General features: G+C 36.4%; 6 protein-coding genes across 10 annotated transcripts in view; 3 read left to right on the forward strand and 3 right to left on the reverse strand.

Moving 5' to 3' along the window:
- LOC105429580 (IDLSRF-like peptide) overlaps positions 1 to 2,716 on the forward strand; it is a 10,447-nt gene extending 7,731 nt beyond the window's left edge. The window contains exon 4 of the mRNA XM_011642664.3: positions 1 to 2,716. This exon is cut by the window's left edge and continues 1,774 nt beyond it. The gene's annotated coding sequence lies outside the window, so the exon portion shown is untranslated.
- Positions 2,717 to 3,933: 1,217 nt separating this feature from the next.
- Positions 3,934 to 6,624, reverse strand: LOC105429584 (uncharacterized). The gene is made up of 7 exons (XM_011642668.3): positions 6,246 to 6,624; positions 5,821 to 5,954; positions 5,155 to 5,626; positions 4,938 to 5,064; positions 4,559 to 4,749; positions 4,289 to 4,465; positions 3,934 to 4,221 (listed from the first exon to the last, which is right to left on the reverse strand). Exons 1-7 carry the CDS (start codon positions 6,413 to 6,415, stop codon positions 4,029 to 4,031), a joined length of 1,464 nt encoding a protein of 487 aa, XP_011640970.2. The 5' UTR covers positions 6,416 to 6,624; the 3' UTR covers positions 3,934 to 4,028.
- Positions 6,625 to 6,941: 317 nt separating this feature from the next.
- Cog2 (conserved oligomeric Golgi complex subunit 2) lies at positions 6,942 to 10,415 on the forward strand. Its single transcript, XM_011642667.3, has 11 exons — positions 6,942 to 7,196; positions 7,300 to 7,527; positions 7,687 to 7,953; positions 8,019 to 8,320; positions 8,393 to 8,510; positions 8,593 to 8,915; positions 9,007 to 9,073; positions 9,182 to 9,362; positions 9,440 to 9,719; positions 9,839 to 10,019; positions 10,082 to 10,415. The coding sequence occupies exons 1-11, from the start codon at positions 7,125 to 7,127 to the stop codon at positions 10,163 to 10,165; spliced, it is 2,103 nt and encodes a 700-aa protein (XP_011640969.2). The 5' UTR covers positions 6,942 to 7,124; the 3' UTR covers positions 10,166 to 10,415.
- fsd (transmembrane protein fates-shifted) lies at positions 10,168 to 13,269 on the reverse strand. 4 transcript variants are annotated; one of them, XM_011642665.3, is made up of 7 exons: positions 12,885 to 13,269; positions 12,319 to 12,399; positions 12,026 to 12,166; positions 11,700 to 11,838; positions 11,289 to 11,490; positions 10,989 to 11,147; positions 10,168 to 10,894 (listed from the first exon to the last, which is right to left on the reverse strand). In XM_011642665.3, exons 1-7 carry the CDS (start codon positions 12,952 to 12,954, stop codon positions 10,631 to 10,633), a joined length of 1,056 nt encoding a protein of 351 aa, XP_011640967.2. In that variant the 5' UTR covers positions 12,955 to 13,269; the 3' UTR covers positions 10,168 to 10,630. The 4 variants fall into 4 exon arrangements, with proteins under 4 accessions (XP_011640967.2, XP_088935600.1, XP_088935602.1 ...); XM_089079474.1 differs by having other exon boundaries at positions 13,061 to 13,268; XM_089079476.1 differs by lacking the exon at positions 12,885 to 13,269 and adding an exon at positions 12,646 to 12,840.
- Positions 13,197 to 22,327, forward strand: Gp210 (nucleoporin 210). 2 transcript variants are annotated; one of them, XM_089079453.1, is made up of 9 exons: positions 13,197 to 13,328; positions 14,743 to 15,966; positions 16,060 to 19,411; positions 19,520 to 19,778; positions 19,853 to 20,097; positions 20,372 to 20,521; positions 20,612 to 20,738; positions 20,810 to 20,866; positions 20,982 to 22,327. In XM_089079453.1, the coding sequence occupies exons 1-9, from the start codon at positions 13,270 to 13,272 to the stop codon at positions 21,185 to 21,187; spliced, it is 5,679 nt and encodes a 1,892-aa protein (XP_088935579.1). In that variant the 5' UTR covers positions 13,197 to 13,269; the 3' UTR covers positions 21,188 to 22,327. The 2 variants fall into 2 exon arrangements, with proteins under 2 accessions (XP_088935579.1, XP_011640971.2); XM_011642669.3 differs by lacking the exon at positions 13,197 to 13,328 and adding an exon at positions 14,005 to 14,325.
- A 94-nt stretch (positions 22,328 to 22,421) lies between these two features.
- Positions 22,422 to 24,321, reverse strand: SsRbeta (signal sequence receptor beta). Its single transcript, XM_011642670.3, has 4 exons — positions 24,132 to 24,321; positions 23,562 to 23,706; positions 23,110 to 23,424; positions 22,422 to 22,666 (listed from the first exon to the last, which is right to left on the reverse strand). The coding sequence occupies exons 2-4, from the start codon at positions 23,703 to 23,705 to the stop codon at positions 22,550 to 22,552; spliced, it is 576 nt and encodes a 191-aa protein (XP_011640972.1). The 5' UTR covers position 23,706; positions 24,132 to 24,321; the 3' UTR covers positions 22,422 to 22,549.
- Between the last annotated feature and the right edge of the window lie 483 nt (positions 24,322 to 24,804).

A 24,804-nucleotide genomic window follows, 5' to 3' on the forward strand; every position in this document is an offset into this window, starting at 1 on the left:
TGCGTGAAAGAACCGCAAATGTAATGATCACTCTCACGAGCAATGCTTTTAACGTATTTCCCGACCCCGAATGAGGATGCTGCGTAATTTTGTCGCGGTTACAGAGAGTAATCTTGCGCATTGCCGCGGAATAGAGAGAGAGAGAGAGAGAGAGAGAGAGAGAGAGAGAGAGAGAGAGAGAGAGAGAGAGAGAGAGAGAGAGAGAGAGAGAGAGAGAGATGATAGCTTTTATTCGAATTGGTAATTACAGCTAGAACAGTATATTGATTTAAACCGACGTCATCTCGCGCGTACGCATTTTTTTTTTTCCTTTAATTTGACCTTCGTCACCGCAGTCATATCTCTATTCGCGTAAATGTTTCACGACGCGACATCGCGTCGACGTGTCGAGTATATATATTTAGAAAAAAAAAAAGGATAAAAAGGAAAAAAATGTGAAAGTGAAGCGAACATCCCATGCCCGAGAAGAGGGCATTTTTGATTCACTCGGTATTTTCACCGCATCCAAGCACACAAATTGTAATTCTTGTCACGATTGGGACGGCGGCGTCAGAAACGAGATGACGCAGTCTTGTCCAAACGTTGTAAAATCGTGCGGTGAAAATACTGTCCTTGTGCGTTGAAAAGACTCGGGGCGCTCTCGATTTTTCTCGGTGCGATCGTCGGGAAAACGTCACGCAATCGCAACAGACGAATGCGGCGATGTTGCGCGCGTTGCGTTTTTAAGAGGGCGAATGGGCACAAAAAAGAGAAATAAAAGAAACGAGATAAGAGAAATGGAGTGTATCGCGTCGCGTTCTTTCAGGGTATGACGCGCGTTTTACTTATTAAGGAGAAAAAAAAGCAAGATATAAGATATAAATATATATATATATATATAATGCTAGCGTATGATATTTTCATTACGGCAAAAACGATACATATCAGCAGTACACATATCAATAAATTATATTAAAAAAAATTATATAGCTATACATAATGAAGAAAGTAACGGTGCCGATTCTCTCGAGGTAGCGTTTCCCGTCGCGCTTTCTTTTTACTTCGAAGAAAGAAAATTAACTCGTTATAAATTCCTATATATATAGATATATGTATGTATCCTATATATATGTATGTGTATATGTGTGTATATATATATACACGCACACATACATATATATAAAAAAATTGTGCTATTCGCGACAATCGAGAATTGCGAACGGACGCGAATCTAGCAAAACTTGTTGTTTTACCTCGAGAGAATATCTTTCGGATGAATAACGACGTATATTACTTGCTAAGCGTATCTTTTAATCGAAAACGATATATTGAGACATATCTTTTAACTAATATAATGTAAGTGATTTAGAAGTATATAATAATTATACATATCAACATAGCGAATACATATCAACAGAGAAATCACCCTTTTATCAGATGGTAGATAATATTTTGGTATATAAAGAAGAAAAAAAAAACGATTAATATTCCCTCCAGATGTCAATTACGGTCCAAAGTAGGGCCTGGACCGAGGGCAAAATCCGAGGGAACTTGTGTGTTTTAGCGAACAACCGAAACGGGGCATCAGACCGGGGGGGAGGGTCAAGGCGCGTCGCGACACCCCTCCCTTTTTTCCTCCCTTCCTCCGCCTCTCCGCCGCGTGCCTTGACCCTTTGGCCCCAATTTCGAGTCGTAAGTCATAAGGTCAAATCTATCTCACCCCCGAGAGCGGCAAGACCGGAGTTCCATCTGATATACATATATATATGCCACGTTTCGGATATACATTATCCATCGTCTTGGAATGATAAGAGATCGTACCTTCCTGCCTCCTCCTCCCCGCCTCCATCTTTGTACGTTTTGTTGTTATACTTTACACGTCTTGCAGATGTTTATCCTCTCGTCTACGAAGAGCTGATTTGAAAGATCTGTCGGGTTTTATATTTCCTCCTTTTATATTTCCCTCGTTTTCCTCGGGCGGAACTGGTGTCCCCGATCGATGTTCACGTGATCAAAAAGCAATCAAGGCACTTTTCAATTAAATTAGATTAGATCGTTCGACTAAAAGGGAGTATTGACTATTTTAAAATATATATTTAATTTTATTTCTATTCGGCCCTCCGTAAAATCATTTTGCTTGGTTGGCCTTAATTTAAAGTTGAAGCGACACAGCTGATTCCCTATACGCCTATTCTCCGGTTTCTAATGATAACAACGTTATGTGTTTGCGAACGTGTAATGACAACGATTATCATTATCGTTAGAAATTAGAGAACAAGCGTACAGGAAAATTGTCGATCCGTCCACAGCGTTTCGGTAATGAATGGTGCGGTTGCCCGGAGTCCTATGGTGTCCTTTGGCATTATCATGGTAAAGGGACTCGGCGCTGAATGTAAATGATCTCGAACCGAAAGCAATGTATCGCAGACAGAAAGAGAGCGAGCGAGAGAGAGAGAGAGAGAGAGAGAGAGAGAGAGAGAGAGAGAGAGAGGAGCTACAGCATATTCCCTATGAGAATTAATCGGTTTTTGAAATTGCGCAACATAGTGGAACGAACTTGCGATAGCAATCTATATCGGACAATGGAACGGCAATGGTTTCCGCATGCATTCTTGACCACACCAAATTTGACAGACCGCTAATAAAAATATTTCACGTTATATCCAGTTCAATTTCCGATTCGACGAATCTCTCTTGTATTCCATAAAATTCGTCCCAAAAAAAAAAAAAAAAAGAAGGAACGGACAAAACAATTATATCAACAGAGAAAAGTAACTTAAAGTAACTTAAAAGTACTTACACGAGATATTTTTTTCCCGCAAATTTAAACTACGAGATGGATGCTGCGATTGCTCGCTCTTGTATTTCACCCGATTATTATACGCGCGATCAATTAATCGATTAATAAAGGATACGCTGTTTTTCTTTCTTTTTTTTCCTCCTGCAGATATATAGATACGCGTGCACACACGTGTTGTTTTCTTGCTCTCATTGCCCATTTTTACGTTGCTGCGTTACACCGTTATTATAACCGACGCGTACGTCGCTCGTTAGACGTTAAGTTAATCGATAAATCGAAGCGATTATATAAGAAACCGCGCGCGCTAATCTTCAACCTTGTCATTTCGAACCGATGGCACGTACGCGGCGCACGCATATATATGCATATACACGACATACATACACACACACACATATACATATATATATATATATGTGTGTGTGTAAACAGAAAAAAAAAAGATTATATTGACCACTTTAATTATTGAGATTTCAACAATGTGATAATGTATTAAAGTCTCACGCACCCCTCGTACTACCCCCTATAGTATGTATGTTACTTTCCGACTTCTGATTGTTCTACTGCCAAAGCATTTCTTATTATACGTCATGTTATATACACGGCAACATATTGTGTGTATGTGTTGTAAGTGACTCTCTGCTTCTTAAAGTTTTTGTACTTCTTCTCCATTCGATTAGATACGCCAACGCTCCTGGGAAATGATTTTTGTCGCGTGACACATTATAATCATTAAATAAAGCGAACACTTACTTTTCAGTTTTAATTGCGAGACCTTCAATTATGCGCACCGTGTGTCACACGAGTCTCTCACCGCCAACGTGCGTGCGAACGTTAAGTACATCGCATTCACCCGAGGAACACGATTAGTCACGAATCTGCGGGCCCCGCCCGCGTTATCGCAATTTTAGGAGATTACTTTCTACCGTGTCTTTTATCCATTTCTTTTGCGCTACTTTACTGGCGACGTGATGCGTTATTTCAAATTTTTAATACATACAGCTTTTCATTCGGCAGGAACACCGTGTCTGTTAGAAGTCGAGCGAGTCCTGCTACTTCAGATTGCATGCTAGAGGAGTATCGATTGGAACATTGCAATATTATTTCAAACAGCTTGTTTTTTGGTTTAAAACAATAAAATATTATGGAAAGACTTCTGAAAAAGATTATCTATTTATTTTACAGTCCAAGTCGCTACATCTCAGTGTCACAGAAGATATCGTTTGAATACACGGTCCTTTCGCTATGTTTAAATATTCGTAGAAGTTGGCGATGAAGTAGATTTCTCGTCGGTCGGTTTCACCAGTTCGTACTTTTCGGTAACTCCACCAAGATTATTTAAGTCTCTAACTAAACTCCGTATGTCGACTTTACGTGAGACTATCAGTTTTCGTTGATCCTTGCCCTGGCTCCGCGATTTAAGGCCCATCGTTCGTGCAATTCTGAAACAGATTGAGACGTTGTTAGCAAACTTTTTATGATTTATGTTAACTTATAAACGATACATACTGATGAATCACCATTCTGTCTTCCTTAGGAAAATCCAAGAATACAATATTACTTTGAAGATGATTATCTGTTTGTAGAAGATCTTTAAACAGTTTTCGACATTTGCCTTTTATTTCATGTGTCTTATAAGGATTTGCTTTCAAGCCGAGACCTTCACGGTTTATCTGTGTTTTGACCCTGAAAATAAAAGACCCTGATAAAAATAAGAAAAGAGCACGAGAATAAAGATTTTCTAAAAGTTAAAGGATGACATCGTCATCGTTTGCTAACATTGCAGACATGGGTTCCATAATACCCTGTTCCGATTTTCCGAGACCGCCGCCAGACCAGCCCATCATTGTCATTAATTTCTTTCCAATACAGTTGGATTCTTTCCAATCATCGTCGGGAACAGGTTGCTGAGATTTTATTTCCTCTGTCGTTACAATTACATTTGTTTTTACTTCTAAGTCTTGTTTAACCTAAATTTTGTCACATGTAAAATTATTTTTAAAAAACACAAAAATATTTTATATAAAACACAACGAAGAACATTATATTTGTATTTCGCTATTCGCATCTATAATTTGTTATGGAACGATACAAATATGAAAGATATCACAACAGATCTTATTGAACATCCAGGTAAGGTATTTTTTTTTTCCTTTACCTTAACCGTATAGCAGTGTTTTTGTAATTTTTGTAATACATCAACGGCTGCTAACTTTTTGGCTATTTTCTTAGTAAGGCTGATACTACATCCTAATTTTTGTGAATCAATATAAAATGAGCATTCCCTAAAAAAAAATATAATGAAAAATATCTTTTGAATATTCTATAATCTTTGACTTTACGCAACAATTTTTTTTTTATAATAATATTCTCACCAGCCTTCTTCTGTCTTATCATACTTCCATTTTAAGGTCACGCCAGATATAGCAGCGGAAGCCTCCAGTATATTTAGTGCTGCATCACCCGGTCTTTCCCATAAAATAATGTTCCCATATGGATTCTCTAGATCTTTCAATGAGTCATCTGTTTCTGCTTTTAATCTTTTAGAAGGTATCTCTTCGATATTAGGAGTTTCGTAAGACTGATGATCTTGAATGTCTACATTAGCTATAGGTTCTTTTATGACATTAGATAATAATTTCTTCTTTTTTTCTTCAAGTCTTTTTTCTTTCCAGGTAAGATGCCTTTTACATGACTGGTCAGTATGATTGTTTGTATCTGGTATATTATTAGAGACTTTCAATTTATAATCAGGTTTGTCCAAATTGTGATTAGGTGAATTCGATTTATAATTAGGCTTATCTGATATGATTTCTTCTGTGACAGTAGATGTTTTAGCAGTGCATCCTGTACAAAAACATTTAGTATAATCATCATATAGATACAATATTGTTACAAATCACCAATCACATTTAATACATTACATAAGTAAATAAAATTTCCTTGAATAATTAAGACACAGAACATTGTACACAACAGAACTGGAAAAAAAATAGAAAAAAAACATGACGGAAGCTACAACTCACAATTTTTCTTTATACCTTTCACCTTAGAGCTAGCTGCCTCTGACGCTTCCACAAATGTTCTTTGCAACTTTTTCTTTTGCTTTTCTCTATATTCTGCCGCAACATCCTGTGACAATTCCTTTACTAAGTCCATTGTTTCTTGTGGATATCTACAAAGAGTTCACTCTTATATCCACAGAATATAATATTTAAACTAACGACATATAGAAACTAATGACATATAGAAAAATATAAACAATAAGCAAACTGATCAATCATAGTGAAGAGTTTTCAAATAATTTATACATTTTCAATAATTTCTAAATTTGATTGATCAATCTGCTCACTGCTAAAGTTTTTCTATGCTCTACCAGTAGCTTTATAGTGGAGTTTATATCACAATATACATGTCACGATAAAGAACAAAACAAGAATACACGTCCATCGCGCGATGGACATACCTGCATCCTAACAGTTCCACGTTAACAAACACTTGGGCTAAACAAACAAGTACATCTTCTGAATATTTGTCCTTGTGTGCGAGCAGAAATTTACGCCGTAACTCCCAGTGCTCGTCCGATTCGTATTCCACCTTGTGCTGCTCTACATCCCAATCTTCGTTCACGCTCATCTTTTACCTCCGGATCGCCTTCGTTAAATGCCAAGAAACTTCTTCAACACGATTCTCAGGATGGTTTGATTCAAGAATCTTGAACTTATTCTCTTTTTAAAAAAAAAAGTATCTTCAACCTTGTCTTTAGGTTAATCAGCACGAAAAATCCTATTCTCACATCCAAACTTGCTCCACTGTATACAGGTTGGAGTATGGAATATATTTGTTTATCGAAAAGTGTCAGGATGTGCCACGTTCGTGTTAGGTCGATGGCGCACGTGTCGATATTGATGAATAAACGCGATTCGCTCAACGGCCAATCACCTCTGCGCACTCACGAAGTGGACGGGACGTGTAATTAGTTACGTTCAATAGAAACAAAAAAAAAAACAGCTATCAAAGATTTTTTAAAATATAATTGGTTTATACATTTAGAACTAGTGAGGAACTAAGGGCAAGAGCCAATCATATTCAATCGCTTGGCGAGCAGATGTTTTATGATGCTCGATGTGATGCGGACTTTAAACGGGAGCAGCTGTTTTAGATCTTTGAACCGACCCTAGAAAAAGACTAGAAACATCAAATTGTCACATCACAATATAAGGATTAGCGGCAGCGAGCTTTTGAATATCGGATTGTGGCTCGTGCTTTTGATTTACCTGTAGGTGCGATGCCGATTATCAATTAAATTTTCACGGACGAAAGAAAAGCGTGAATATTTGTAATCATGTCTAACAACAATGTCGCTCTGCCGAAAGCTCCAAAGGATTTGTGCTTTTCCGAGCTCGATTTCGTACAGGTTCGACGAGTATTTTTCTTTTCAATATTAGTTATATATATTCTTACAGCTTTTATAAAGCTTTTATAAATTTAATATTCCCATTCTGTGCTTGGCGTCACAGGAGAATTTCGATGTTGACACCTTCCTACAAGATCACAGAAAGAATGACAAACTGGAGACGATGCGGGACGATCTTGGAATGTATTTGAAATTACTGAGATCAGCGATGATTGATTTAATAAATAGGGATTACACGGATTTTGTGAACTTGTCCAGTAACTTGATTGGGCTGGATAAGGCTATCAATGACTTGCAAGCACCATTGGGACAATTGAGAGAGGAAGTTATGGTAGAAATAGAAGAATATATTTAAAAAAAGATTTGAGATTATTAAAGTTTCAATGGATTGCATGTTACAATTAATTTCAGAAATTGTATTTTTACATAATTCCATATAATCTGTATTAAATCTATCTGTATCTAATGACAAAGAATTTTATTTTGACAGCAAGTACGACAAACTTTAGACGATGAAATTACAGCTATTTCCACTAATTTAAATGACAATCTGAAGATAAGAGAACGCAAGCAAAGTTTGCACAGCTTGCAGCATGTATACAAGTCACTGAAGAAACTTTCCTCTATATTATGCATGAAAACGTTTATGGAAAATCCTACAAAAATCGATGTCTTGGAGCAAGCTGCGATTGAACTAAATCAATTGAAATTCCATATGTCCAGGTGTAAATCAGATATCTCAGTTGACCAAGAAAAGGTACATATTTTTTAAAAATAAATAAATGTTAAATTAAATAATAAGAAACGTTTATTTTATAATAGGAAACTATAGAATTAGAAAGCTTGTATATAACATGTCTGAACGAGTTATTCTTAGCATGCATACATGAGAAGAATTCGAGCTTGGCAATCCGTTGCCTCAGAGTTTACCTCACGCTCGATAAAATAGCAAGTGCCGAGGAACTGGTTAGACACGAGCTTGTGAGACCCTTAATTTACAATGTAGTTAACGAAAATAATCTACAAACCGACCCACTCGGTCTGCAAAGTATTTATCATAGATTATTGAACATTCTAAATGTAGAATTGAAACAACTATTAGATATCACATTACATCCTGAAAGGTATTCATACATTATTTGATTCTTTGTCTTACATGATTTACAAACACATTGGTTGTTACATCGATGTTACAGAATGTCCGTGAAAGGATTTAATTTCCTAGTAAATAGCTTTTGGGTTGAAGTCGAAGAAAAGATCGAACAGTACATAAAATCCATTTTTGCTCCGGGAGATCCAGTGCTATTTCACAAAGTAAAATATTTGGCAATGTGTATATGATATAATGTTTTAAATATTTATAAGACACGTATATCTCAAATTGTTACAATTTTAGAGATATACAGCTACATTAGAGTTTTTAACCAAATTGGAAGCAGAGTGTGCTACGCCTGAAATTTTGGCATCACTGAGGAATCATCCGCAATACAAAGCTTTTCTCAAAAAGTGGAATTTACCGGTATACTTTCAAATTCGATTCCAAGAGGTAGCCGGTACTATAGAGACGGTTTTGGCCGAGCCAATATCACCGGACTCGATCAAAGGTAATTTGATTTCGCTGACGCAAAAAGACTTCTCACTTCACGCAACTGATGCGGTTTGGGATAATCTACTAAGAATTTGGGCTGATGATATCTATTTGTTCCAACTATTTCATAAGTGAGTAACTGTTCTTTAATTCTATTTTTAACATTCACATTTTTGCATTCCTAATATATATTTTTGTAAAATAATGCGTTGTTATTATTAGGTTCTGGAAACTCAGTCTTCAAATAAATTCAAGGTATCAAACTTGGTGTCAGAGTGCAATGAAACAAGTACGTTTTCATGATTATCATATGACATTTAAAATGACATGTAAAACAATTATACATAAAAACATATATACATACATACATAAAAACTGATCAACTTTATATTTAAAGGTATGGCCAGTGATAAATGAAACTAATAATTCAAGTAACTCAGAACGTTCTACAAGATTGAACTTTTTAGTGTATTTGTACATTGACATAGAGAAATTAATAAATACCCTGCCATCTTTTTTAAAAATGGTACAATCAAAAATTAAGGATGAAACTGCTACAATATCAAAATTATTAGAAGGTGATATGCATGAAAAATTTAAATGTCAGTATTATTCATAAAATATTAAAATTTACTCACGTTGATTCGAATTTCAGATTCTCTAGGTGAAACTTCAAAGAATTTAGCTAATCTTTTACCTTTAGTTACAAAAGAAATCGTTAATGAGCTCTCAGAGCAATGTGTAACACATTTGAAACAAGTTAGCGACATTCCTCGATTGTTCAGAAGAACGAAGCGAGATGTGCCAACTAAACCTTGCCCTTATGTAAAGAGCGCGATAGTTCCACTTAGCAATTTCTATGCGGATTACAACAAGCTCATTCCCGAAAATGTTATTCTTTGGTTGGAATTAACTTTGTCTTCTTTAACAGAAAAGTAAATAAGAATGACTATCTCTCTAATAGTGTAGATTTGCAAAAATATCCGATAATATATCCAAACTTAAAAATTAAATTTAAATATGCATATAGTAAAAATGTTGGATTTTATTTTAGCTATTTATTGTTTGTCACGGATGTGTTAACATCTGTACAAAAAACTGAGGAGAGTTTAAGGAGGTTGAAAAAGATTCGTGATAAATCCACTGGAATTCTTCCTTCGGAACCACAAGGAACTAGCGATGATGAAAAAATACGTATTCAACTCAAGGTAGACGTGGACGGGTATACGAACATGGTAAGGAAATGTATTATATACATGTAAAATATGTCATCATATCTAATCGTTACTTCTTTTAGGTCAAAGATCTTAATATTTCTACTGCGAATATACATCATTTGCAGGAATTAGTAGATGCTGTGGAAACAGCTGTTAAGAAATGAGATTTTTATCAGAAACATTCTTTAATTGTATCATAAAACATACAATTCAGAAACGATTTGAAAACTTGTCATTTTGTCAATTACATTACTGTACGTCATTGTGACAATTAAGTTTTAAAAATAGAATATAAGTTTCTCAAATTCGAATTATTTCAAAGTTGAATATTTATTATTTATTAGTTATGTGTAAGAATTTTCGTTGTATATACTCTTCCTATACAATAATGTACATAAAATATCTTTGCACAAATTTTATGTTGTATCTCTATTATTCTTACATTATTTTTCTTAAATCAACATTATGACAAAATTGATCGTGAATAATTAACGATAAAGAAAAAAAGTATCAAATCAAATAATTTTGCACTCGTTAACATGTTGATATATTAATTTTATAAAATTTATAAAGGCTCCTGTATTTCCTCAATGTAATACACAAAATATAAGAACAATCTGTAATAAATTTTAAATGTCCCATAATTCACGTTGCGGCAATTCGATCGTGTAACCTGTATCCTGATGGGGATAAGCAGGATCCCACCAATTTAGGATGCTGTATCCGATAACATCACTCAGTATTATTTCATTTGTAAACGTACTGGCAATATCCAATGTTCCGAATCTAAGTTGAAGTCTATGTTGTCTAAAGCTGGGCATTAAGTTCGCAGATACTGTTTGCAGGATTAATCCCGTTACTGGTGGTACCAAATTATATTTTAAACAACATACCTACACATAAATTATTAAATAAATTATATATATTACTCTAAAATGTTTACAATTTTTCTGAAAGTCCATGATAAAAAAATAGATCTTATGTTACCTTAAGGACTTTGCAACCATTCTCGGGATTAACAGCCACGTCTTCTAACGTTTGGAGAAATTCGGATTTTTTAGAATCACATTGTTCATTTTGCCGCCTATTACATGTTTTGGAAACTTCCTTAAGCTTAAAATAGAAGTACCAACGTATTTTTCCCTTCTAAAATGTCATATTAAGTATTAATGTACAGCATGAAACAAAGAACAATAAATCCAATTACATAAATATACAAAAAAGCGTATGTGTAAAACAACATATTTATTTGAACTTAGAACGGACAAAAAATTATTTGCAACTTACATGATGCCACATCAGAGTGCATCGTCTCTTCACGAGAGAATGTGGATCCTCCTGTCGCAAATAAGCTGTATTCTGTATTTCCTCTTCGGGCGTTCTAAAATAACTGTAATGTAATGCCCTGATAACACAAGCTCTTAATCCATGTAATCTCATACATTGTGGTTGTAGGCGCTCTGGCAAATTTGGTACAAATTTGTAATATCTAAAATTAGATTTAGATTGTACAATCATACAATTATGTTATATATCAAAACATCGTTCAGTACATTAATGGCCATAAATATGAAAAATGTTATATTCCAGAATTATATTTAGAAAATATCAAAGATATAAACAGATTATAATTTAAAGATAATCTTTAAAAATAAAATTTATATCATATTATCAAACAGTATGATGGAGAATACTTACGATTTGTACAAGTGAAACCAAAATTTTCCAGTGGTAGTTACATAGTAAGAACTTTTACAAATCCTTGCAAATTTTCCTACCTCCTCAGGTTGTATGTATTCCGAAATAATAAACCATATATCTAAGGGATAGTTGATTCCTATTTAACACAGTATTTTTATTAAAAATAATATTTATATCTTAATAAATATATCTTATTTATCTAAATTATGATCTAAATTATCTGATATATCTTAATTTATATCTTAAAGAAAATACAAATTAATATTTTATCATCTATGATGTTGACTTTCTTGTTTAAAAAAATTAAAACATATTTCATTTACCTTCATCTTCATTATTATCCTGTGGATTTTTCGATTTTCTTCTATGTCTTCTTCCTCTCATGTTATTGTTTAGTAAAGTTTCATCATCCATTTTATCCCATTCAGATTGATATTCTTCTTGTATTGTTGCTTCCTGTTCCACTGAATAAATAGATAATAAAATTACATTTCGTAATATAAAATAGAAAAGCATGAAATTGAATATTTAGAATTACTTTTAACAAGAATATTATACTCATACTTTTCCAATAAAGATTTAGTAAGTACATAAGGGAAACTATTTATTTTCTAACCTTCATTAGAGACATTTGTAGCTGATTTTTTCAACCTTAAATGTATCTGTAAAGTATTGGCGAAATCATCAATGGTAACATCTGTAAAATATAAAAACAATTATTCGTACCAAACGTAGACATAAGTAAATTAAAAAAAAAAATTATAGGTTTTATTATATATATATATATATATATATATATATATATATATATATATATATATATACTCAATTTCCTGCCTCAGTTCAGTTTTCAAATTTATAACAGAAATTAATAATCTTGCAAATATAATTGACATTATCTCGAATTATATTTAACAAATGAAACAGAATCCGTTATACTTGCATTACATTTTTTTGCAGCCACAAATTTATCTTTTATAGAACAGTACGCTTACAGTGCATTCTTATTTCAAGATTCGAGTCTTAAATAACGTCTAGGGATATTAATAAGGCCATGTGATTTGTATAAAAACGGAATATGAATATCAGTCCAAATTTTTCGGATAAGTGTCGGATATCGCGTGGCGGCAACGATAAATTTATACAGCGATACAGCTGGTGAGGGTGGAAAGGGCACTTAACCTCCTACAAGATTGTCAGTCCTCGTCTTTCTCATCCGTCTCTGGTCCGCTTTTTTCCGCAGAGTGGACATCGTGGCGCGCGTCGTGGCTGAACGTGGGGCAATTTAAAAGCGTGCTAATTGATCAGGTACGCATTGCGTGGAAATAAGGATATCTACGTTATATACAAGTATGTACACTAGTAAAGTTGCCGCTAGACGCAATAGGCTCCCGCGCTCATCACGAGATACTGTTCGCGCGATCCCGCATCGCGGGTCCTCTCGCTCGCTGCTCGCACGCCCCGCGATTCTCATAACCGCCGCCGACAACCGCTATCGGAAAATGGAAACGTAACGACGAAACATATACATGATATCACACAACACGGCTGTCAGGAAAAGCGGATCATGGCGACGCAGCCGACGCGGCCAACTGCGACCAACGATCGAAGGATATATGCACGTATGTATGTACGCCTATACGTATATATATATATATATATATATATATATATATGTTTTTATATTTACATATCTTTTTTAAATTGGCTGAAGTTTTTGTGTTTCATCCCCTTTCTTTTTCTATTCGATTTTTCGAATCGTATCTTTATTTTTTTATTCTCTGCACAGAAGATGAAAAAAAGTGTAAAAAAAACTCAGACGTATCCAGTTGAAGATCGAAATTCAATTATAAAAGATATATAAGATTCTTTTTAACTAAATTTAAAATACAAATTTAATCAAATAGTACATGCATATATGTATTTTATATAACTAAATTAAATATTTTTTATTAACAAGCTGTTATTTATTAATAAACTAATTTGAATATTTTTAAAAAATGCTACAGTTAATCTGAGAATAGTGGACGATCCAATCTTTTGAAAAACACTAATTAATATTATATTTATAATTTTAATTAACATAATTTATTAATTATACGTATTATAGATATTCAAGGACAATTTTTCATGTTAATTCGCATAAATAGTCTAGTGAATTATTAAAAATATATCACTCAATACGCAGCATTTACAACAAAGAGCGCATGTGTACTATAGACGACCAATCACAATGTACGACATTTTTTTATTTCCACATGATTGGTCAATTCTCCAACGCGCTCTCCAGCGCGCAGATACGCAGTTTCGCGCAACAAGTTCTTTCTTCGATATCTCGTTCAATATCGACGCGCCGGCGGACGCGGCTTTTCGTTTCATTTGAAACGGTTCGAGAATCCGAGGAGGGCGAATGAAATCGCGCGCGCGGATGCAAATGTGAAAACATGCTCGGATCGACGATATTACGGAGGGCCGTGCTGCTCGTTGGCCTCGTCGTGACGTTCCATGTCGCAACGGTTTCCGCGACGCATCGACTGAACGTGCCCCGGGTCCTGTTGCCCGTGTTCAACAATTTCGCGGTGAATTTCACGCTGGAGGTCACGGATGGCGGTTGCTACAAATGGTGACTATTGGTTCTTTTCTATTTTCGTTTCTCGCGAGACACGGCCGAAGCTGTGAATCGTGTTGTCGTCGAAATCGGTAATCACTTCAAGTCACGACTTCAACTTTACTATGAAGCGTGAAGAATCTTTCATCACATGGCATATTGCCGGTGGTACCATAACCTCATCAATCGATCTCAGCTGAATGTAGCAGTTTTTTTTTTTTTTTTAATTAAAGATATGATTTTGTTTGGGACAGAACGCAAGTGTTCGCGAAATTAAAGTGAATTATGGTGACGTTTTAGTTGTAGAAATTATATATCTATTTCGTTTTATCCGTACGAACTGATATTTGTGTTTATATGTAATACATTTTGTACTTTGGAGAAATTTGAGATACGATCATCAATTGATTTTTTTCTTGATGTTTTATATAGGTCAACCTCGCGTCTGGATATCATACAACTGATTCCCATAAACGAGAATTTCGACAGAACATGTTCTTCAGCAATAATGATTCAGACTATAACGAGAGAGCTTACAAGAAATACCGCAATTGTTTTGGCAGAAGATATTGGTTCAGGTCATTTTCTGCGTTGCGATGTTATAGTGGATGCAATTTTTTCTTTAAGTCTTATTACCACCACAAGGGAATTGTACATCGAGGATATACCTGAAGCGTTTGAAGTACGAGCGTACGATGAACATGGAAATGAATTTACAACTTTAGCAGGCATAGAATTTGTATGGACTATTGGTGATGCTGATAAATATATGTCATCTGATGGTAAATCCACTAGTAAGGTGTTGCGTTTCATGACCTATGAAGAATCACAGTATGAAAGACCTGTAAGCATAGCTACATTAGATAGCATTGGCAAAAAAGGTCATATTGTCCTTATAGAAGGAGTCAGAACTGGCACTGCCAAAGTGTCGGTTAAATTGCCACATTCTGAGTATAGGCATGTTCCATCTATAGAACTGGAGTTGGTTGTAATTGCCAATTTAATCATCATTCCACCAGAGATAACGATAATAGCTTATGACAGCTTCAGGTACAAAATAATGCACACTCGTCGGGGTCGATTAGAGGAGATCAGTCTACCTTTAAGTCAATATTACTTAGAAGCCGAGAATCCTGATATATTGGAGATCGATAACGATTATGACGTCGCGTATGGTCGTAAAATGGGACGTACAAAAGTGTTTCTGCACGATAAGAATGTTCGCGAAGAATACCCGGTTATTCTACCCTCCGCTACAGTTAACATACAGGAAGTTTCATATATTTCTCTCACTGTTTTGCCAAATAGAAACTGGGGACTGGTATTAGGTCACACTCATGAGATTGTTGTTGAACTGTACGATAGTAAAGATCATAAATTCCATATCGGAGAAGGTGTGGAAGTTTCCATGAAAATAGACGAGCAATATCTCGAGCCAAAATCAATTACTCTGAACGGAACTTATGCTGTTGTGACACCGATTACCTGCGGAGTAACGATTGTGGAGGCAACTTTGCGTGGTATAATTGATAAAAGTGGCAAAAGGATCATATTCAAACCACAATTATCTACCAAGGCCGAGCTCATGATACACACACCAGTAAAAGTTCAACCTCGCGTCTTGGTTGTTCCATGGGATATTGTGAATAGATCCAGGTGAGGATAAGGGAACTATTGATACAAGAAAAATAAATATATATAAAGGATTAATAAATAATATATATAATTTACTGCTACTTTTTATTCTAGATTCGACATAATGTTAAAGGCGAGTGGAGGAGACGGGTCGTACGTTTGGTCTAGCAGACAACCTTCGATATTATCCGTTTCGCAGAACGGTGGTATCAGAATTATATCAGCGGGTACGACAGAAATAGTCGTCGCGATGGCGAGAAATCAGCACAACAAAGACACGACGAAGATACACGTCTTACCGCCTGTAAAATTGAAGATTATTGAGTACAATATGGAAGCGGCAATAGGAGAACCCATTCATCTGCACGTTGCTTTATATGGAATACTGATCAACGGATCCGATACCAAGGAAATACCGTTCAACGATTGCAAAGACATCGATTTTGAGGTGCATATTCAAGACGTCAACTTCGTGCGGAATTATGACAAGAACGTACAACCAATTGGCGCTGCGTGCGCCGTGATAACCGTGACGAATTACCGTTCCGTCGGGACGTCCGATGTAACTGTTGCTTACAATGTGAACAACAACAATATGATCGATCGGTATTTAACAGATAATGTCACCGTGTCGGCGTACGAGCCGCTTGCAGCGATACATCCGGAAAACAAAGAAACATTGCTCGCTGTAGGATCTTCAAGATATGTGATGTTCAAGGGTGGACCACTGCCGTGGACGAACAAATCTCAGGATTATTTGCGGGAGATACATCTGTCGGATGAACAAATCGTCGAAGTAGCCGAATATGAAGACTCGTTAAGTGGACCGTTCGACAGGGCAGTTTTCAAGGTGATCTGCAAGCAGTTGGGCAAAACGGCGCTGACATATATGGTGTCAAATGTGCCTTTATTCTCAAACTGTCGACGCACTCACGCGTCGGAGACGATTGAAATCATCTGCGGCAAGCCCAGGTACATCTATCTACGGCCAGAATTTAGAGGAACGCAGGATAAAAACTGCCCGATCGGACAAAACACGGACAAGATAATCGCGCACAGCGACAAGCATCTGAAGATCACCGTGATTGTCAAAGACGAAGATGGCAAACGGTTTGACAATATCACAAGTCTGAACATCGAGTGGAATTTGAAACCATCGGGCAGCGGTGCCGTGGAAATCCAATCCAGTACGATGGAAGAGACTCGGACGGATGCAAATGTGATTCTTCCGAAGAATCATTATCAGAACGTTATTTTCAAGAAGCATCATGGCACTCTCGCAATATTCGCAACCGTGACCGGCTACCAAAAGCTCGTACTCAACAGATTGAAGATTACGCCGGAATGGCCACCGTTTCCCATCGAGAACGAAAGAGGCGGGATCGAGACTCCGCTGATAGAAGCCTCCATAGAGGCGACTTTGGTCAATGACACTATTGTCAGTCCCGATAAATTAATAATTCTAAACGATTCGAGCATGAAGTCATATTTACATGTCAGCCAAGGCTCCGGTTACTATGATCTTATCCTCAGCTCAAAGGAGGTAGCGGATATTCGATATATGGACACAACGAGAACGATCAGCGTGACGCCAAGGAAGCCGGGGGTGCTTCATATAACATTGATAGATCTTTGTCTACCCTCGAAGTTGGCAGAGGTGCAGGTGGAAGTCCAACAGCTCGCAGCGATTGACGTGGACACCGTGGATAAAATTGAGAAAGGGAAATGCGTGACGGCCGCATTAAGACTTTACGATACGAACGGTCACGTCGTGAAGCTGCCGTCCCTCGGCGCGCTGGATTTCCGCGCCGAGATCGACAACGAGCACGTCGAGATCAAGCAATTGCCCGCCAACGAGCAGACTATCCCGCCCTACGAACAAATACTGTACAAGATTTACGGCCTATCGGAAGGCGAGAGTCAGCTGACGTTCGTGAAGGCTGGCGATCGTGAGATACGCAGCGAACCGATCACCGTACAAGTGTTTGTCCCGTTGCGAGTGCAGCCGACGAACTTGACGATACTAATAGGCACAATTTATCAGATGCAAACCGTTGGCGGCCCGCCGAACGCCGAGATTGAATTCTCGACGGAAAGCGGCGATATCTTGCGGGTTGATCGCAACGGGATTCTCGAGGGAAAATCAGCGGGCCAGACCGGGATCCGCGTACGTGCCGTTGGACTCGACGCCAAGGGCAACAAGATCGTCTATTCGGAGGATCGCGCCGATATACATGTGCTGCATCTCGAGGGAATAAAGATCTCGACTCCGGTGAATAGAGTGAGGGTGGGCGCGACGTTTCCTCTCTGGGCGTTCGGCATCCCCGATTACCTAACACCGCTCATCATCGGCTCGATGCAGCTGCCACTGAGTTTCGCATGGTCGTCGAGCGATCCTGGTTTGTTGAGCTTGCACAACATGTACGAGGGTACCGGTATCAATATCAGATATCAGAATCAGGTGTCGCTGCGGGCCAAGGCCATAAGCTCGGGCATGGCAACGATCTTCCTGAATGCCACTGTGCCCTGCAACATGCTGTCTGGCTTTAATAAAAATGACATCACGTACACCACATTCGTGAAGATCGAAATCTTCGAGGAGTTGCGCCTGACTAATCCGCCGTCCTCGGGAAATCCAGGAATATCGCGGATATTGATGTCACCGAACTCCATCCTACGGCTGCAAACCAACCGTGACAGACACGGGACAACAACTTACAAAATCCTGTCGAGCACGCGTGGCGACGAGTCCGAGGATTTTCACACCTTGACGTCCGCTACGAAGGCTGTGACCGTGGACAAGAACGGAGTCGTGAAATCTGGCGAGAATTGTGGCCAAACAATTGTCTCCATTACAAATACGGAGACGTACAACTTGAAACAATCGTTAACGGTGGTGGTCCAAGTCAAGCCTGTTCATTACATGATGCTCTCTCTGAAATCGAAACTGCGCATACGAAGCGGCGAAGAGCTGAATATGTTACCGAAGGGAATGGAACTGGATTACGTCATCGAGTATTACGATAACGTAGGGAATAAGTTCGACGCTGCTGAGATGAATATTAGGGCTATGCTCAATCGCGCCGATCTGGCGTCGTTCGCCACGGGCACCACGGGTAATAATGTCATCACTGCCAAGTTTCTGGAGAACGGCGAGTTGGTCGTGAAGATCTTCAATGAGAAGCATCCAAATGGAATGTTCGACTATGTTCATATGATGATCGGCGATATCGTATTTCCGACGAAGACTACTCTGACTGTCGGCGACATAATATGTTTCTCTATGCCGTTACTCTCGTCCGACGGCGATCCAGGATATTGGCAATCCTCTGCGCCTGAAATATTGCTGGTGGATCCCATCACGGGCATAGGTCGCGCGCGAAACATCGGCCACACTGTTATAAAGCACAGCCTCGCGACTCACGTACAAAGTGAAATAGAGGTCAATATTTTACCAGTTGCAAGGGTAAGTTCAACGGAGAGAGATACGATAATGATGTGTTTTACTGTTTTATGTGCACCATAGCGATATGCTTTACGATATATCGCTCTAGATTGATTTTTTTTTTTATAGATATCCATTGTTCCTTTGAGAGGAAGGAACATTACTGGCACAGAAACATTCAGCGTACCGCTTGTACTGAAGAGTAAAGACGAGGAAATTAAGGAGAACAATGTGTTGGCTAGGGGCTTAGGTGGTTGCCGGACATTATCCTCGTTCACATTGAACGCGTTTCCCTACTCGTGTAACATTCAATTTGTTGTCTCGTCGAGTTTTTCTGTCGGCGTGAGAGATATATTCCTCGTGAAACCACGATTTGATATCGTGACAGGTCGGTGCAGTTTTACGCGTAACGATGAAAGATCGTTTTATTGTAATAATCCTTTTTTTTTGTATTTATTATAGGTTTTTATTACTGCGACATTATTCCGATGAGCTCGCCGACTATAGTCGCCAGTATATTGGAAAGTCGTATACAAATTAATGTCCAGAATCGGGATATCGAGTCTGCAGCTCTGGAACTCACTTATTTACCGCCTGTATACGTCGATGCTAAAGAAATCATATTTCTTACTACACAAAGTCCCACTGGTGTGTTGTCGACGACGTTCGAAGTGTACGGCTTGCCGGTGGTGTTACAGCATCTCACTGTAAGTTGTTTATTTAAAAGAGCAGTATAAAAAAATATATATTTTTTAAATCTATAAAAATCTTAGTCTTGAAAAGTGACGTAAGATTAGAATTATTTAAACATTCCTTTTTGCTTTCATTAAATTATTTATTTTTTTGTCGGAATTTTTTGGAATTTAAAGAAAGATCTTACAAACATAAAATATGTAATATTTGTTAAATATTAAAGTTATACATATTTTTTTTCCTATATATTTATGAAATAATACCGCTAACACTTTTTTTTTTTATTAGATTGATGTACCAGATGGTGTGGCCGTTACTTCGCAACAATACGTCTCTAAATCTACACTGCAATACAGATTACGTTTGATAGATAATCAAGATGAGATTCAGGGGCAAAAAGTATTCATTGCAAATGATTTGACCAAACAAAATGTATCTGTAAGTAAGCTGCATGTATGTTTTAGACATATTTATATGACTGACGTTAGAAGCAATCGTTATTTTATAACATCACGTGTTTCTTTCTAGCTTCGCATCCGCGTGTCGAGATACAATAAATTCATTCCCATATCCGGAGTGCAATGGGTAAATTACATGTACTTCCATAGATATACACTCGGAACGTTCGCCGTTATTGTAATCACGATTTTCTACGGTAAGACTGAATTCGAATTTTCTGAGCTTATGCATTTTTATCATAGCTAATCTGAATATTGCATTTTCTAGTTTGGAAACACAAAGTGGCAAGTGTCGATTTAATAGTCAGGAATAAAACCGTTTTTGGTATGTACCATTTCTTTTTTTTTCCTTCCATTATTTTACGCATTGACGTTAACGTTTAATATTACATTATTTATCTTCTTCATTATATAGCATTTGTAATGATATTTTTTTATAGCTGATAAATCTCCACCGATGATAAAGAAGCCCATCGGTATTCCATGTACAACTCCGATCATCACTCCGATCACACCTCCGATCACCACTCCGAGTATTAGCCCACGAACTCCGCCAAGGCCTTTCTCAGCATTCGAGTCGTCTATTTACGGTGATCCGCGTAGTTTTGGCACACCATATATCAGAAGAAGAGATATATGTGAATAGAATGACTGAATACAGAAAGTAATTCTGAATTGTTGACAAAGATTTGTTAGAAAATAACGTCCGCTCCGATATTAAACATTACAGTAAAAACTTGTTTGAATTGAGATAATCCATTTCATAAAAATGGCTTATTTTTGCCAACGTAAAAGCTGTTACAAATATCGTAACTGATCTTTATTCATTACAAATATATAGTCATCGCAAAATCGTGCCTTAAACCCTAAAGCCATGTCATCACAATATTTTGGTGCATGGAAGCAATCTTTCTAGGAAGGAATAGGCTCGATTTTTGTATAATACATGTATCTTCGTTTGACATAGCATATACGGAATGTTTCTAAATTTTTTATACATATAAACTTATGTCTGAAAATGCATATCATTAAGGTAAACGTTTCAGTGCCCAAATTCAATCGTGAATGATGATAAATGATGAATGTTTTTAATATTTTAATATTTTTTGTAAATATTGTAATATTTCTGATTTACTAGTCAATTAGAAATAAAAATCCATTTCAAATTTTGTTGAATCTAATCTTTCGATAATAATTTTTCTTCCCGGCATTTTTGGACGTTCATTTATATTAATTTTACTTATTGTTAAGAATTTACATCAGAAATTGGATTTTATATTGAAGAAATTTAGAAACACTATATGTATGGCATTATATTTTGTGATGTGTGCGTGTGTATGGGCGTGTAAAGTTCATAGATAACATTACTATGATACACGATTCTCCGTGTATTATCTTCATTTTAATAATGATTTAAACAGTTCCTAGTCATAAAATCACATATTTTTGTTTAAATATAATGAACAATTAGTAAATAAAATAGGCAACTAGTTTGATGTACATATGTACATGATGTACATGATGTACATATTATCACAGAAAGAAATCTTATTTTTTTATATTTTGTAAAGCTGTGATATATGCACATTTATAGGATACATATATAACAAAATAATGATCTTTCAAAAATGTAAAAATATGATTTATGTTGATAGCTTAAAGTTACTCAAGTAAAAACATCCGAGAGATTAGTTTCGATATGCGATCTAGCGATCTCGAATACAATGTAAGAAATGTTGAAGAAACAGATATTTCATAAAATAAAAAAATCCAAGATTCCATCTTATTCCATAAAATTGGATATTAAACCGTGGTATTCTCATTTAGAGGGCTGAAATTAGAGAATAATAAAGGAGAGAATATCCTTAAATAAAATGCGATTTTCATAAATAGCGTTACGTTTATTACAAAAGTAGTATATGTAATGGAACAGTCGTGTTTCTTATGATATAAGAAAATTTATAAAGTGACCTAGAAATTTCTGAAAACGACTCTAACATATATATAATCAGTGTTTTTTTGTATTCTTCAGCAGTTTCTCGTATTTACATTTACTCGAGTACCATAAAGCGAATGGAATGAGCAGAGAAGGTAGAGTCATCACAGCGAATGCGGCCCAATCAACCTACAAGAAACAACAAAGCAAGATTATATTACGGCGATAAAATATTAACTTTAAGATATATAAATAGATTTAGATTTCAACTTAGATTTTAGACGATAATAATTATAGATTTGTTATAAAAATATGAAAACGATATATGTAATTAAAAAAATAATTTATAATCTTACTCGGGAAGAAAGAACAGGATGAAATATTTTAAGTTGAAAAATATAAAAAATATAAAAGGTTAAGTTAAAAAAAATATAAAAGAACAATGTAATATACATTGCAGTATATATTCTATTGCTCTTTTACATTTTTATCTATATATATATGTAACATAGAAGACTTCATGCATTTTCATATTATTATACATATGTAATTATATTTCTTTTTTTCTAAATAATCTATATAAGATTACTTTCCTACATTTTGTAAATTTACAAATATTTGCTCATATTTACCACATGAGATGAGAACTGTTTATCATAATCTCTGTATGCCACAATAAGTCCCTCGCCAGGCTCGCTGCTTACAGCCACTTGTAGTCTAGGGGCATCTTCCTTGCGACGATATAAAACTTCTGCTGAGGTGAAGTTGAAGTACCCGAACTTGCGTGGTCTCACAACCACAGTGTGACTCACATTAGTATAGGGTGGTACGCGGTCAATCCTAGCATTCAACTCGCCACTCACATGAGTGAAGTGATCTGGATGGAATGAATTATCTGTGATCTCGACTTCCAATGCTGCGACATTGCCAGTATTGTAAATAGTATACTGTAAATTTCGTTTTTGTAATATTAGTAATGTTTTATTAATATAGACATTTGGATACTATTAAGAATATTTATTAAAATTTATTAAAAGCATGTCGTAATAAAATATTCAAGATATATATAAAAAAAAAATCTTACCTTAATAACTATGTCCATATTTTCTACCAAATATTTATTGAGTATTTGTTTAGATACCAACAATCTGGCAGCCTCTTCCTCCTCTTCTGCATATACAGATACGCACAAGGCAGCAAATGCTACGAGCAAGATAAACCACTTCATCCTGCAGTATTAAAGCTTTCATTAATTAATCTGTGATTAGTTCTTACAGCGAAACTTACTACCAATACTTGTAAATTCACCGACGTCAATTATCTATTCATAAATCATGACACTTTATGTCAATTTTATATAAATTTATCCATCTACATATGCATGTCAACAGATTTGCTACTGACTGTAATTGTGAGTTTTCAGATATATATATATATACTAAAATATGCCACTTATTTGAAAGTGTCTGTAATTAATATATCTCGGTTATTGCGGAATTATCTTGTTTACCATCACAATTATAATTGTTTTAAGGAAAATGTCGAAGACATGTGCGATCGTTCTACCAAGCGATTCCAGCCTCGCGAGAAAGCGTTTCGCGTTTTATCTCGGAACGTGAACGCTTGAGAACGAAAAAAAGGCAATGGAACTCACGTTTACTTCCGAACACTCGACAGCTGATTACTACTGCCTGCTGTCTCAAACGCGCAAAACGTCTCTCGTGCACTCGATCCCGTCTCACTCGATCGTCGTCAGTCCCTCCATACGGCGAGAAAACACCGGAGGATACTCGCGAGAAATGCCAACAGCGCCGCGTTCGCTGCCACGTTTCCGACACGGATGATAAGCCCGCGTACACATCGTTACTTCCGGTACGCGCTGTAAGCGCTGTAAAATGGTGGCGGGATGCCGGCGCACTTTTTGCACCTTCCGTCAATTCGTAAATAAACTTGACTTTATTGTCACCTTCATAAATATTCAAATAACCGATTCACATCGATTCTGATCCGAAGGCCTCGAAAGGCCGCATTTTTCCGATAACTCAGATATCCGAATTATCCGAATTCAGAATCACGATTGGATCAAATCGATCGGTTCCAAATCTGAAATTGAATTTAGCTTTATATTCGGAGATAAAAGGAACGCCAGAGTGTTCGATTTTGAAGATATTTTTCGATAATCTGCATCTTTTTTAGCACCTTTTTTAACTATAATTTAAATTCAGATTCGAATCCGAATCCGCTAGATATAAGCTCAAATTTAATAAATTTAATTAAATTCACGACGAATTCGGATATGGATCCGGGATTTGAAACTTGTACTATCC

The sequence above is a fragment of the Pogonomyrmex barbatus genome, unplaced genomic scaffold (assembly GCF_055798465.1).
Source record: "Pogonomyrmex barbatus isolate J1 unplaced genomic scaffold, ASM5579846v1 scaffold3, whole genome shotgun sequence".
NCBI lineage: Eukaryota > Metazoa > Arthropoda > Insecta > Hymenoptera > Formicidae > Pogonomyrmex > Pogonomyrmex barbatus.